Source organism: Columba livia, chromosome 1 (assembly GCF_036013475.1).
Source record: "Columba livia isolate bColLiv1 breed racing homer chromosome 1, bColLiv1.pat.W.v2, whole genome shotgun sequence".
Taxonomy (NCBI): domain Eukaryota; kingdom Metazoa; phylum Chordata; class Aves; order Columbiformes; family Columbidae; genus Columba; species Columba livia.
The window spans coordinates 105481518-105496814 of record NC_088602.1 but is presented as its reverse complement, the minus strand read 5'-3'; the positions used below and the strand labels follow the sequence as shown (position 1 = coordinate 105496814).

Genomic DNA, 15297 nt, shown 5'->3' with positions numbered 1-15297 from the left:
CTTGATACCATCCAAGGCCTTACTGGTCAGTAGGCTGCTGTACTGAAACCTTCCTACATAATTGGAGAAGTGTTATCCACAGATGGCAGGACTGTCCATTCTGAAATACTGAGGCACTGGGACATACAGCAGCTATTAGACAAACGGCAGGGTGGTGCCTTGATGGTGTTAACCAGGGCGCTGTGGTTCCTTCTTCCAAGTTATCAAATGAAAATATTTTCCTGCAGTGGTCACAATAATAACACACGTTTCTTAAAGCTTTTCCTCACATTTCATGAACTGGCATCTTCTTATAACCTGCGGGAAGCTTGGTAGAATCTTCTAGTTGAGAGTCAATAAAAATGCTGACAGAATAAATTTTTACACAAGTTCCCTGTATCACTCTCCTTACTGTTATCTTTGAAAATAGATCTGTCTGTTATTCCCCTGTACTTGCTCAGATATGAATGTCCTGAAAGTTAACATAGTGAATATTTGCTGTTTGCAAAGTGGTATCAGTTTAAATTCACATTTCAAAGCCAATTTTTCAGGTTTGCGCACAGCTTAATGCAAAAGAGCAGTAGTTACACAGTAACTTTCAAGAGGAATTCTTGTATTATTTTTGAAAAATATTGCTTATGCTTTTAATGTGGTTTATGCACAGAAAAATTACTGCTTATTCCAGCATTTTCAGTATACTTTACAGTGCTGGCTATGTTGTTCCAAGCACAACTATTCCTTTTCCAGAAATCCTTTGGGAAGGTAGTAGATGCACCTGATACATCTTAGTGTCCAGACAGAGCTTGCTAATCTGGGGAAAAGTCAAGGCATCAGTCACTTGGTTTCTACCTGGATGGCACCAGTGCTGGGTCAGGCTGGAGTTCCTCTGCATTAGCTTAGTCCCTTGATTTATCAATAGCCAACTGGATCTAAAGCAAATGTTTCCCTTAAAAAGGTTATTGTGGTAACTTTGTCAAATTAGGTTTCATGCCAGTCCTCGACAGCTTAAAGTTAACACTAGTTAGCATTTTCTCTTTAATTCAAGTATGTAAGTATTATTTTTATACTTTTTGAAGAAAAGCCACTGCAGTGGCTTCTGTGGCTAAGAGATAACAGTTAAACTCTCAGAAATGTTTTGTTTCTCTTCAGGTTTGCTCCTCTAAAAGACCCGTGACCAAGATACGAAACTGAACTTAGCATAGAATACTGATATGGAAAGACAGTATGCCTTATTCATGTCACTAAAGGAGCTTTAGCCTTTTTGTCGCCCATACAGCAGCAGATATCACAAGCCATGAGATGTTTCTGGTTTTCCAAATAACTTCAGTGTCTCCGGTGGGTTTTTGTGATTATTTATCAGTTATCTCCACAGATTTTTATGGCTTAGACTTTGATTTTTTGTCACCAGACTTCAGTTCTAGTTGCACTCAAAATTCTTACTGTGTTGTATAAATCCATTCTTGGAATAAATTGCATCAGTGACATATATGACAAATCTGGATGCTGTCTACTGGCTTCTTCACAGTCTCGTTTTATTTTTTTGTTATTTTAAAGTCTGGTTTGTTAAGAAATGCTGTGGTCAAGAAAAGAGTGAAGCTGACATCCGATTGGTGTTTCCTTTAACATAAATACCAAAATGGAAGCCATGATATTAAGATATTCTCATAAATTGTCTTAGTGGTCCAGTATAATTTATCTTCACAAATGGTAAACAACGGAGTAATTATCTTATTGTGCTGCAGGGTTTTCAGAGGCTTGTTTCAGGGTGCCAGAAAATATTTAGCGTCTATTCAAGAAATTCTTTTAAGCGTCCACTGATGATGTATAGAGTAGCTCAGTGATTGTGTTTGTCTTCAAAAAACACATACTCAGTTGGAAAAACAACAACAAAAAAAAAGTCAGGGAAAAAAAAGTACTCTTTCTTCTTGACCAAGAATTGCCCATATTTCTGAGTAACACTTGCACAAGTTTAGGAACTCATGCTCAAACCTATCATGTGTCTGTGGATGAGCTTACAATCACTAGCAGAAACAGAGTTAGTAATACAAAAGGCACTAGCCATTACAGAAGTGTAAGTTAATTCTTAATGTAGACACGAGCTTTCTTATCCACTTCTCTTTCAGATAGGCACAAAACATAGCAAAGGAGGTGTTCCCAGGGCAAAAATATTCTGTCCATTTTAAAGGTCGATATTAAATGCCTTGAAAAAACTCCTTGGTTAAAAAGTCTCCCAAATTCTTGTGTGTCTTCTCGAAATGCATTCTTTTGTCTAGGCCTCTTCTGAGCAGCATAGGTCCACATCTGCAGTTTGGGTATCTGAACCATAATGTTGAATATAGGACTTTGACTGGTGTACATAGCGTGAACACAATATATGAGAATTCCTATGGAGGATACTTAGAATTCCTGGAGGCTTAATGTGGATTTTGGGAAGCAGTTGCCAATATCAGTCTAAGGCCGTAATATTTACTAAAATCTAATGAACTGTATTAGCCAGTTCTCAGCACTGATTCTGAGGCTTTGCCCTTGGTCCAAAGTGTTCGTGTTCTTTCCTAGAGCTGATGGTTCTAGATATTTGTATGTTTTTTAATCACGTTGATATTTCTTCTGCTTAGATGAGTTTCAGCAATAGTAGTTTTCTGCAAGGATGAAGTTCTAATTGTTATCTTTGCCTAAAGTTTACAATTAGACACAAAAACATTATTTTCTTCAGTGTCACAAATCCAAAGCATTTCTAAGAAAACATTTGCATCTGTTGTCTGCAGAGCAATGCATTTGTCTGATGGAGTGGGCTAGAAAGTTCATTTTCCTGCTCAGTTCCTCCCATCTAAATTGTGGAGTGCTTAGTCATCTGAACCTGTGATTGTGTAGTGGATTATGTATTCTAAAAACCATTATAGCTGTGAGTAGTACCTGGTGTCATCAAAAGATCTTCACAGTTTCTGTCTCATTAAAAAAAGGCATATTTGTATTAGTGGAGACAATTTCAGCAGACACAACATGCTTTCGTCTTCCATGCCTCAGAACAAAACTGAACTAAAAAGGAATCATTACTTTCTGGATCTCCAACAAATTATTATTTCACTAAACCTTTACATCCATCTTGACCCTAACGTTTTTCCTTCCCCCTCGGTAAGCGATAGCATTCACCTTGTGTGCCATAATGCATCTTGCCCATTTCATTGTCTATGAGATTGTCTCTTACTGGATTAAATGCAGTAAAAGGTAGGTTATTGCAAAATTTTAGCATTATTATCACAAGTTTTTTTCTCAGCTTGAGTTTACCTGCTACTTGTCTTCAGTGTGCAAGCTTGACCTTAACCAGTGTGGCTGTATCCTTGTAACTGCTGGTTTTGTTGCAGGTGATGGAGAAGAAGGCTACAGTAAAGACTGGTAGGTTGGTAATATTATAGGAGACAGTGCCCCGTCAGTGTGCAACAGTGTGAAATGCTATTCACCTGCTGAATGTGCTGAGGTGAGGAGGGCCAAGACTGCCCATGGCAGGCAGACACCCATTTGTAGCTCACTAAATTAAACAGTGCTACATGCTTAGACATCTTTTTAGGCTGTTACAGATTCTAAAAGGTCCACATGGGTTCAAAAAGTAGTTGGAAACATTTGCGGAAGGAAAAATCGACCCAAGTTACGCTGCACTGGGAGAGCACCGTCAGTTCAGGAAGCTGCTGGCTTTCCATGTTGCTGGAAGCTGGTTTCTTAAGGCAGGGCTGTGTCACTGCAAGATTGTGTTGTTCATCCAGTGTATCTGCTTTTCTTCTCTCCAAGGCAGAATTTGAGGCTAGCTGGATCTTTAGTCAGACCAAATGTGTCCCCTTTTTGTTTGCAGTGTGCGCATGCTATATCATGAAACATTCCCATGCTGTGAAGAATAGAACATCCTATAAAAGGGAAATGAATGTGTAGCCTCATGAGTAGAAGACGTTGCTTTCCTCTGAAGTGTTATGGGACCAGCAGGGCAACCTGCAATGCGTTCTTCCCTTTGCAAAAGCTGAGTTGTTGCTGCAGTGCAGCTCCACACTTGCAGGACGCAACAGCTGAGAGTGGCCCCGCCAGCCCCACACAACTGCTGAGAGCAAAAGCTCCCGGGGCTTGTTAAACCCACTTCTTATTTCCTGCAGAGCATGTGGCTGCCTGATTCATTAATACACTGCGGGCAGTCATGGTGCTTTCTAATCTTAATTTTTATTTCAACAGTGGCACTAGGAATTTGACTAGCTCAGCGCTTCTATTTAAAATGTATATGAAGGTAGTTTGCCTGTTACGGAGAGTCAAGCCAGGTAGTGAAGACGAAAGCGACAGTAAAAGACCATAACCGTTCACCCCTCCCTCAAAAAGTGTTGTTGATCTTTGCACCTTATCTTCAGCGTTCTCTTTGAGTGGCCAGTCCGTCGGCTGCAGTAAATCTTCATTGTTCTGGGTTTTTTCTTTTTTAGCGCATGTTGAAGCAACAACTAGTCATCCTAATTGGTGTAGATGTCATGTCAAATGAAAGCAAGGTGGAGCATCAGACTCTTCCTGAAGTTTCATTTTAAGCTTTCTGATTCAACTTTTAAGAAATTTAGCCAATTCTGTTGATTAATTAATGTTTATAAATAAGTAAAGGGTGTAAAGGGTGAGTGTCAGGAGGATGTAGCCAGACTCTTCTCGGTGACAACCAACGGTAGGACAAGGGGCAATGGGTGCAAACTGGAACACAGGAGGTTCCACTTAAATATGAGAAGAAAATTCTCAGTGAGGGTGACAGAGCACTGGAACAGGCTGCCCAGGGGGGTTGTGGAGTCTCCTTCTCTGGAGACATTCAAAACCCGCCTGGACACCTTCCTGTGTAACCTCAACTAGATGATTTTTCGAGGTCCCTTCCAATCCCTAACATTTTGTGATTTTTATCTTGTTTTTGCATACCACATTTGAAATGTGCAGATGACTCTTTTATCCTGTGCTACATATCTGATTTTACTATTACTGTCAAAAATAAATTTACCACTTTCAGCAAAATTAAGAAGATTAATCAATACCTGATATTACTACAGAGATACGGTCTTAGTTTTAGGATTCGGGTCCTTTGTGTTGTTTCCTCCCTCTCTGGGAGACAAGAATTGGGGCTTTCATCCTCAGAGACTTGTGAGTTTTTGATGAGACTGAACACTGCCCAAATTTAACTTGTATTTGAACTGTTAAAGTGCCTCACTGAGGATGATTTACAATAACTCTGTCTTGAGCATCTTCAGCAATAGAAGAGGAATGTTTTATGCCATCAAAAAATGCCAGCAGAGGCGTCTCTGAAACAAAAGTTGGAAATGTAGTATACCGGTTTATCTCTTCTCTTGGAAGGCTGGGTTCACATTAGTTATTATTTGTATTATGCTGCTATCTAGAGGTCTGATGCACCACAAATACGCAATTTTGAAGACCACACCTACCTGTGGAATTCGCAGTCCAAGAGAAACAGTAGGTCAGAGGAAGAGGTGCCATCAAACCTGTTCTACAGACAAAAAATGAAGCCTGAATTAATTCAGCAACTGGTCTAGTAAAATGTTGGAAAGTGATGGCAAAGCTGAGCGTAGCACCTACATCTTTTGCATGAAGATTCAGTGCCCAGCAGCTGTAAAAGCGGCGTGAATAGTCTCTCCTTTTTTCTTTTTATTTCTCTGATGATGCAGGTAAAGCAGGAAGCTGATAGCGTCTTCCAGATAAGCATATCTCGGTTTCATGAGCACTTGCAGTAAAGGAATTTATATTAAGCTTTAATAAGTGCTAAGAACTGTGAATGCTTTTAGGCAAGTCTTGCTAGCAGATATCTTCATTACATTTTTCTAATTTATTCCATGGGTTTTGTTCACTCCTTGACTTGTCTTTGGCCATCTTGACTTTGGTCTAGTTCTGTTTGTTGATGCTGTGGGGCTTTCTGTTTATTTGCTTTTCTGTTTTTAGACTTCTTCCCACTTGACCTTGATTTTCAACCTACGAATCTTTGAACTGCCTTTTTAAAGGAAAATGCTTCCCAGTATTTTCATCTTTGTGGGATGTATTCTTTTTAATTAACTGCACCTAGAATTCAGTCGTGCTTGCACAGTCAGAAGCCACACAAAGCTGAGTCTTGTTTTTAACAGGCTTGCATAACCCCAAACCAATACATTTTAGTTCTGTTTCTCTACAAATAACTGTGTCATCTGTCTTGGCAGCTGGTTAACCTAAGGAAAATCAGTTTCAGGTTTACCACGTCATTCATCTCTTACTGCCATCTCGTTTTTGCAACATGATTAGCATTTGATTGGACTAGATGATCTTTTGAGGTCCCTTCCAATCCCAAACATACTGTGATACTGTGATTTGGCCAAAAGGAAGAATAAATTGATGATTGTGAAACAGCCGCTGAGACACTGAGAAAGTCAATAAGTGTGTTTTCCTTTTATAAAATAATTCATTGGAAAACAGGAAAAAGAGGATGCAAGGCCAGTTACATATCATAGGAAAATTAATGTCTTCTGACTCTGCCATAATAAACATTTCCTCCTTCCCCATTTCTCCTAAGCAAATATACTCAGGGTACTCTTCAGCGATAGTATAGATAAAGGATATCCTCCAAAAAGAGATTGGCAGGTTTAATTTGTTTGATGTGTGCAATCACAGTCCATGTTAAATTCAAAATGCTTGTCCAATCAAGGATTCAATATAGAAAAGAGGCAGTAACAAGCATGCAGTATGCTGTAATAAAGAAATCTGTTGATTGAAAACAGTTTGTATATTTTGGAAATGATAGGGAATGTAATTGGTAAGAAAGAAAAGGATAGGGCTTCATAAATAATAGGAAATAGAGCATATTTTTTCCACTGATAATGCTAACTCAATTTAACAATATTCTGGTGCTGAATTTTCCTGTTCAGCAAAAGACGTCTGGTAGGTCTTCCAGTACTCCACATTTCGTGATTAGTGGAAGGAGCTCTTTATTTTGATGGTGCCAACTTTAATGTGTTGAATTTCAGCTATAATGACCATCTCTCTTTCTCACATCTCTTTCTTTTCCTCTGTCTCCTAACCCTTTAGGTGGTATATATGAATAAGGAGAGGATTTGGCAGGCAAGCTTCTCAGTCAGACGTGACATTAAAAAGACAGCTATCCGAGTGCTTTTATGAACTTTCAAAGGCTATTTTGTAGGCTATGTAAGATGAAAAGACCTCGATGTGTCAGCCTAACTTCAGTATGTCTTACAAACTCCAATGGTTCTAAACCTAATCATAATTGAAGATCAGGACAAGCTCAACAATTCACCCTTGTTCTGCACCACACCTTCCATATAGTTGTCCTTTTTTTTTTCTGCAGTTCACTCTGAATTACTCTTTCTATTTATGGAACAGTAAGTACTTGAATAGACTTTTAGCACATGGATCATATCTGTGCAGCCTTGCAGCACTGCCAGGAGTGAAAATCGTGAGCTTCTGTAGACTTATTCCCTATTCTTTAATTTCTGAGGATCAGACCTCTGTTTTGTTTCTGATCTTCTGTGTGAGCATGTGTGTGTGTGCAAGCTTATATTGGGGTATTAATATATATTTTTTTTAAAAAAGGTACATGTAGCTGCAGCTGTTGATGCAGTAATTGTTGTGGTACTTTAAAACTCTTATAATCTAGGAGAAGGAAGTACTTGAGAGTCAAAAGCTAGGAAATAATATAGCTAACAATGCAATTTTCTGTGGGAAAGATTAATTTCTTATTTTCTCAATGATTTTATTTTATGTTTTGTATTGAGATAATGTATTACTCACTGTGTTATATGAGGTTATCCAGTATTTGGAGATAAAATTATACCTAAGTGGTCATGCTAGTTGTGGGAAATAAAATGTGTCAAGCTGAATTTTTGTTCAAGTATTCTCATCTGATGATCATAAATATTATGACATTTGAAGAAGTGCTCTTAAGACTAAAAAAAAAATCTTTATATGCAAAAATATGAAGATCTCCATACTAGTTTGAGCAGTTGGGCTATTTTGGACTACAAACTTGGGGCTGAGGACCCATACACCTGCAGACAGTGACTTCCAGGAGATGATGGGTGTCTGTGGAGTGGTAGCTGCTACAGGTAAATCCCACAGGATCTGGTGCTTGATGCTAGACAGTAAGCTCACAGAAGTCTATTCTTCATCAAAGATCTACAAGGATGATGTGACACCCATAACAAATCTATAATAAAATAACATCATCAGTTTTAAGGCATTAAAATTTATGGTACATGCTGTGGGCATATTGGCTTCACATGGGCAACCATCATTGCGCTTGTACAATTACGTTCAAGGCTTCTTTTACTGAACTTTTAGGTTGGATACTTCCCTCCCTGGAATATAAAAATTCCATAAAAGCATGCATCATCATACACAATGAAGGTTTTATTCTTTCTCAAGAACTTCAATCTGAATCTCAGGACCTCGTCAGGTATTTGTTCTGTAAAACCTGGTGTTCAGAGCAAAGATTATTTTTTACATAAACCTGAAGTGTAGAAGTGATAATAAATGTGATTTACAATGAGCACAGCACAAGTTATTTTTTGCTCACAACTTTTAACCAGTCATCAGTATGGTTGGGATGTTGCTGCTGGTTGAAAAGTAGTCATGCAACACTGTCACTCAGAACAATACTTGGAAGGCTCTACTGAAACCCCAGAGAGACTGGAGACTTCTCTCCAGGGGGTAGGTGTTTTCTTGGAATCATAAAGTGCGATTTCAGATCTGCATTAATACTTTCAGACTAAACCTTTGAATGTTGTAGCTCACTGCCAGTTAACATTTCTAAACGATATGTTAAAATGCCTGAAAACAAATTGTTCCTAAGCCTAGTAAAATAGCTGTTACCATTATCTTTGCTCTTTCTACATATGTCTCTTAAGAGAGAAATTCTTCCTCTGTATTTTGGTGTCAACAGTTTCCACTCTTAAATGATGGACAACAAGTTAACAACGTAAAACAGGTGTTGACAGTTCTTGAAAATGAAATAATGTCTAATGTAACCTCAAGTTTCTCTCTGATCTTTGACCAAACAATAGGAAAACCTTAAAAAGGAGGGGCCCTGTGCTGTCAGGCACGAAATTACATGGGGGAAAAAAAATAAGCTAAATAGTGAGGGAGAAGTCTGGGTTCTCTTGCATGATATTTAGCAGCAATGGTAAGAAGAGGGATGTTTCTTTCTTTGTGTAATGTGCAGTAGTTACAATAAACACAAGATTTCCAAATCTCAGAGGACTCTCTTGACAGTTGCTTGATAACAGCTTTTTTCACTCCATAGTTTTGACAGTTTGTATGTGTTGCCATATCTAGTGTAAACTAAAACATCACTGTCATTCTGTTTTTCTTTCTTATGTGGCTTCCTTTATTTTTTTTCTGTCTTTAGGATAATGAAAAACATGGGCTTTTAATTTGTAGGCTTGAGTGAGACAAGGTGTGTGTGGAGAGTGGCATGTGTTTGAGTTTTAAAATACTCAGATTGAATAGCCTTTTTTTTTAACACTGTTTCTTGAAAGTTGTTTGTGTTTGTGTCCTAATTTTGAGCTGCTCTGTCAGTAAGCACCAGTTACATCTGAGTGTGACTGGACAGGCAATATGGAAACACTGCTGTACCCAGGAGACTTCTGTATTCAGACTGACATTGCACGTTTTTATTGTGGTTGCCCTTTTTTTATTCACACAGAGGTCCACAGAATGGCAGCACATGAGGTTGGGAAGAGATGCTAACCCATGTGGCTTTACTTTCTTCCTCCCCCGTGTTTCTGAGTTAAATTGATGATAATATTGGAGTAATGCACCGTTTTAGAAAAGCTGCAGGGAGGTGGGTTTTGCAGGGAGGGACTTGCGGGGTGCCTGCTCGGAGAGGACACGGCCGACTCCAGGGGTACCCTGGTTTCTGCAGCTACTGACTGCTCAGCTGGTTTGGTTTACCGCAGCAGGTAATATGTCCCCAGGTAGAGGATGACTCTATTTAACCTTTTTGCCGATCCTTCTAAGGTTATTTTGTCATCAAAATAAATCTGCTTTAGCGCAGCGAAGTGCCCAGTGTCGTCATCTGGCATGTTACAGACAAATTCCAATTACTTTTCTGCTTCAAGCTATTGTTAAACACTACGAGCTAGCTGACAGTAAAATTATAAATACAGGTGTTGTCACACTACACTATAATCAGAATTTTAATTTGAATTTTCATTTGTAAAGCCTTTTTTTAACATGAAAATGGGAATAGAATTAGTTTTATTGACAGTAAAAAGACATTTTGAAAGCTTCCTAAATCATTACCTGTATTTAGTAGTGGGAAAAAATTGTATATGTCCATATAAAAAGAAGAGTTTTATTATCACATATTTACTCATTATATTTGGTGGTAAATAAAACTAGGAAGATGTGTTTGACAAATTATTGATGTAACTCAGTACATTTTCACTTCATCAGAACAATAGACAGACATAAATATATATTTGCTTTTGTTTTGTTCTGCCATTACTAATGCAAGCCTGCGATGAAAATCTTCAAGCAAATTAAGTAGAGCCTGTTGAGTCTGCATGCAGTGCTAAACTTTTTATTTTGCAATTTTCTCCTCTTACATAGATTCATCATTTTTTGCCTTCTTCCCCCCTTTTTTCCCCTCCTTTTTCTTTGCTGGGTGGTTGGAGTGGTTCCCCCTTCTCAAGACCCTTTTTTTTTCCCTCGAGGCATTTAGTGTCGTGTCTGCCAGATTTCAGTGATGAGCAGCGAATTGCTTTTAAAGTGGGCATTATGCCAGTTCAGCAGCACAATGGAAAACCAATCTTCCACCATTCTACTTTTGATGCTGTTATTGTAGCATTTTAGATAACTGCTGCCACAAAAAAAAAAAAAAAGATGTGCTCAATTGCTACCAGTTAGTCAAGTTAAATCCAGAGTAGCATTAAAATTACTCTGAAAACTGTTTGTCAGAGGTCATGTGCTGTCTGTGGCTACAGCACATAGGATAGATGTTCTGTGCTGTGTGGGGTTTTTTCTTTTTGTGTTATTATTACTGTGACTGACCAGCTCTCTAAATAGCCCTTCACTACCTGTTTACTTATTGTCTTCACCTCACTGCTGAAAATATGTGTCAAACAGAAATGTTGAAAAGTTTCTGTAAAGTGCTGGAAATAGCAGGGGACTGAGTTGTTCAGGGTGCTACAGTTTGTACAGTGTGAAAGCAAAAAAAAAAATAGAAGAGGGGGCAGAGCAAGAACATAATTCTCTGGTTTCTGTAGCAAGATTACTGTTTTCATCTTTTTATCTTTACTTTTCAACCACTGAGTTCACTTCTCTATTTTTTTTTTACTAGCACAAATGGAATTTATGCGCTTTCTCAGTCTCTTCCCCTTCAACTCCTCCTCCTCTTCCTCTTTATTCTGCTGGCTTTGCTTGTGAATGAAGGGGTCTGTTACCACCGCTGTAGGACAGGTGGCAGTTGTGATGGGGGGATTATAACACTAGGTGACTTTTAAATCAGCTGTTTTCCAATAAAACACAAACAGGAATATTATTTATGGGTGGTGGGAATTAAAAGAGCGAGGATGTTTTTCTCGCCTCTGGCCAAGACTTTATTTTATGAATAACATAATACCTATGCAGCCCGCATACTTGTTTCACTTGCTTGCATCACGGTAAAATGTTGTGCTGTATTTATGTTCTGGACATTTCCAGCAGGGGAGCAGCGTTCTGCATCCGTCCCTGGGCTGCACCACCGTGGAGTGCAGGACAACAGCCATGGGCCGCTCCTGCGGGACAGGGAAAGAGCTGGTGAAGCTGTGAATTTTAACAGTGCACTTAGGCATCTGAATAACATGCCCAGTTTTCAGAGGACTTGACGTTTATAGCCTGCTAAGTGTTGGCACTGCAGTGGTCCGTGGTGATGGTCAGGAAGTCTATTTAGACACTGTCGAGGGTTAAGATTGCAGGGTGACAATAAAACCCTGGCAGATGTATTGTTAACCCCCTCTCTCCCCCCCACTTCCCCCTTTTCGCCCCTCCCTCTCCCTGTTCCCACTCACAACAGGTGATCGGGAGGGAAAGAAGGACAGAGAGAAGAGAGTTGGAAAAATTAACAATGTTTTACTAATGCTACTAATAAGAATAGAGAAAATAATACAAAATATGCAAAACCAATCTTGAAAGTCTCAGCAACTGCAGAGCCGGCAACCAAAGTCTTGGATTAGACTCTGCAGCCAACCGGAGCTGGATTCAGTCTCTCACTAGGCCTCAGTTCGCAGGGACGACTAGCAAGGTCCTCTCCTAATGTCGGCCATAAGGAAAAAGGGACAAAGGGACGAGATCCTTGTGATCTCGCACTTTTATATGAAGTATTCACGTGAATGGAATGTTATACACAGTTGGTCAGTTTCTTGGTCACTTGTTTGTCCCTCTCATGAGATGTCCATCCATGCTTATCAATAAGTTTGCATTCCATTGCTAGGTTTACCAAAACATGTGTCTGGTTCTCCAGGAAAATGCAGTTAATATGAAGGCTTTAGCTGACCTGCAAATTCACTAAAAGAGAAACTTGTTTTTAGCAAAACCAGGACAGACACCTAGGTGGGCAGCACCAGTAGCGTACCTTTGAAAATCTTCACCATAGTCCTCAAGGATGCTCTTCTCTGTGGGACCTGAATGGCATCTGTCTCACAGGAACACCTTCAGATAGAATTAGCTAATATTTGTAAAGTGCTTTACAGTCCCCCAATAGGTGGCAGTATGGAAGTGCACAGTTGTCCCAGTTAGAATTCTTTTTAGCGTTGATCCTAAAGATAGCCATTTCCTTACTGGGTCAGTTAAATTCTAGCCATTGAGAGTCTGCTGTCTTAATAGCAGAAATGTTGTGGGCTCTTACACTTTTCTGTTAGGGGAGCCTTTCTTGGTGGTGCAGATGGACCACATGTAGTTACTAATGCTGACACCAATGTCTGTGAGTCAGTGGAACTGTTTTCACCAACATTTTTTATCAGAGCTGTGTGCATGCTGGATAAATACTTCATAAAAGAGAATACCATTAAATGATTGTTATGGGGACAGAGTGACTAGAAAAGTGAGAAAGAAAACTTGTTCGTGGAGTTCTGGAATAAAAGCAGTACCATCTCCCTCAGGGAGGTAAAGCCAAGTCCACGAGGCAACATGACTGAAAAGTTAAAGTGCAAAGAACCTTAGTGATACACACACACTTTATTAAGTAGGTAACTTAATTAACAGTGATTTAAAAAACAAGGTGAGCACTAGATGAGTTCTCAAGACAAAATGGGAATGTAACTCCATGAGAAACACTTCATGCATAAAGTAATCATACATATTTCTAAATTTAAGAGATCCCTGTTTTCTTTGGGTTTTGTTTTTCTCTTTTTTTAAAACTAGAATTTCAGTTTTGCGGGGGTTATTGCACACGTTTCCTTGTTCCTTGGTCGCATTTCAACAGAGCCGTCTACCTACTGAGGAACTTGCAGAATTCGACTACATGTATTTACATCATTTCTGCACATAAATGCTCAGAAAGATCTGTAGAAAGTGTGTCCACTGAAGATGGTCTTAGACAGAGGTTACTAGAGCAGAAAACCAGATATATAACTTAAGGTGAGAGGGAAACAGAAGCCCCTGGGGTTTGATCACAATGACTCAAAAGTAGAAGCTTTTCAGGAAATGAGTTTTCTTCTTTAAGGCTGTATGTCAGCATTCAGTAGTTTTGCTGGTGGGGAAGAAACGTGAATCCATTGGGGTGGACTCTGTATTATTTATACACTTGGCACACACTCTCTTCTTGGTCTGTATTTTGGGGATATGACATGGAAAACCATCACGTGTACTTGGTTAGATGTTGCAGAATTCCTCACTGAAGAGCCACCTACAGGAGAAAAATACAGGAAGCAATCTCAGAGCAGCAATGTTGGAGCTATTAATAATTGCTTCTGAGGCCCAGGAGGAGGGGTGGAACTGACTCTTGAATGGAACAAAACCCAGGTTTTACAGATCTCAGTCTTATTCTTCAGTTTCCCAGGAAAGAGTTAATAAAAGGCAAGCTTTTTAGGAAGAAAAGATAACAGTGAGGATTCAGATGCCTACAACGTGTTAAAAAATAATACTAAAACAAACTGGCGCTTTAGGCTTCAAAATCCAGTACCTGTTTTTTTAAGGAGCAAAATGAACTGGGGTGACTGTTAGGGCTCATTGAGGAGAAAATGTGAAGCTGAACAGCAACACAGCTTAACTAGGGACTAGTTGGGCAGGAACTTGACCCTCACCCCATTTTTTTCTTCAGTTTGCACAATACACTGTAGAAGAGCTAATAACTGGCTTTAGATTGAAGATAACAATTTACAAGTATATAATAGATACACTAATAAAATATACTAATATAATAGCCTTTGAATTTTCAGCCTTAATTATATGTACTCTTAATAATATTAACTGAATTATTTGAAAGTTTGAAAAATTTGAAAATACATGCTCTTCAGTGTATGTAATCCATATAGATTGGTCTGCAAGAAGATCCAGATTTGCTCTGGCAAATGGTGTCTCTGGTCAGTCATTTTTGTCTTAGTGCCTGAGATCAAACCCTTCAGAACAGGAAACAAAATCTATAAAAACTCCATTTCTGTGGAGAAGCCTACATATATTCTAAAAGTGTTACAAGCATTTCAGCTTTTGCCTACTTTGCTTTCTCTCTGTGTTTTTTTCTTAAGGTCTTCTATTTCAAAGTTGAGAAACTCTGTTAAAACAAAACTCTAAATCTGAAAGTTAGGCAATTTAGAAATTGGGAAAGTTAAGGCTGAAGTTAAAATTATATTCCAAAGTATAACTGCATTATGTTCATATGTGGCAGTTGTTGAAGTGAAAGTTTCTTAACTGCTGGTGGTAATCCAGTTACTTCTGGTAGTTTGTTGAGGATTATCTGGTTTGATGTGCTGTTGTCTTCATTCATTACTTGCCACTTCTAACTGCTAGATCACACTAGAAAAAAACTAGAAGTAGAGTAAAAATATATATACATAAACATATATATATAGATACATATAAAACTAGCAACCTGTACATTCCATTGAAGAATTACTTTAACAAAAAGAAAAAAGCTAAGAGAAAGCTGTATTTGCTACTCTGATAAGGAAGCTTCCTTGAGTCTGTCCCTATTAAAATATTATGCTTTCTATGTAAAAATTTTAAAATCTTGGTTTAGCGCCTCTGACACTACATTAAGAATCAAACTGAACTACAGAAAGAAAAACAGAAAATTCTTTGCAGTGCCACTGGATAAGCTAAAGCTGTGAAAGACCGAGATCAGAATTTGAC

General features: G+C 38.7%; 1 protein-coding gene across 3 annotated transcripts in view; it reads left to right on the top strand.

Moving 5' to 3' along the window:
• Positions 1-15297, top strand: part of POLA1 (DNA polymerase alpha 1, catalytic subunit) — a 209440-nt gene that overhangs the window by 184702 nt on the left and 9441 nt on the right. Inside the window, exon 37 of one of the 3 annotated variants that reach the window (XM_065070753.1) lies at positions 1129-1314. The exons of the other annotated variants lie outside the window; for them this stretch is intronic. Within the exon in view, the coding sequence (XP_064926825.1) occupies positions 1129-1142 (14 nt within the window). The 3' untranslated portion in view covers positions 1143-1314. Of the gene's footprint in view, positions 1-1128; positions 1315-15297 lie in introns of those variants that run through there. 3 annotated transcript variants of the gene reach the window in all.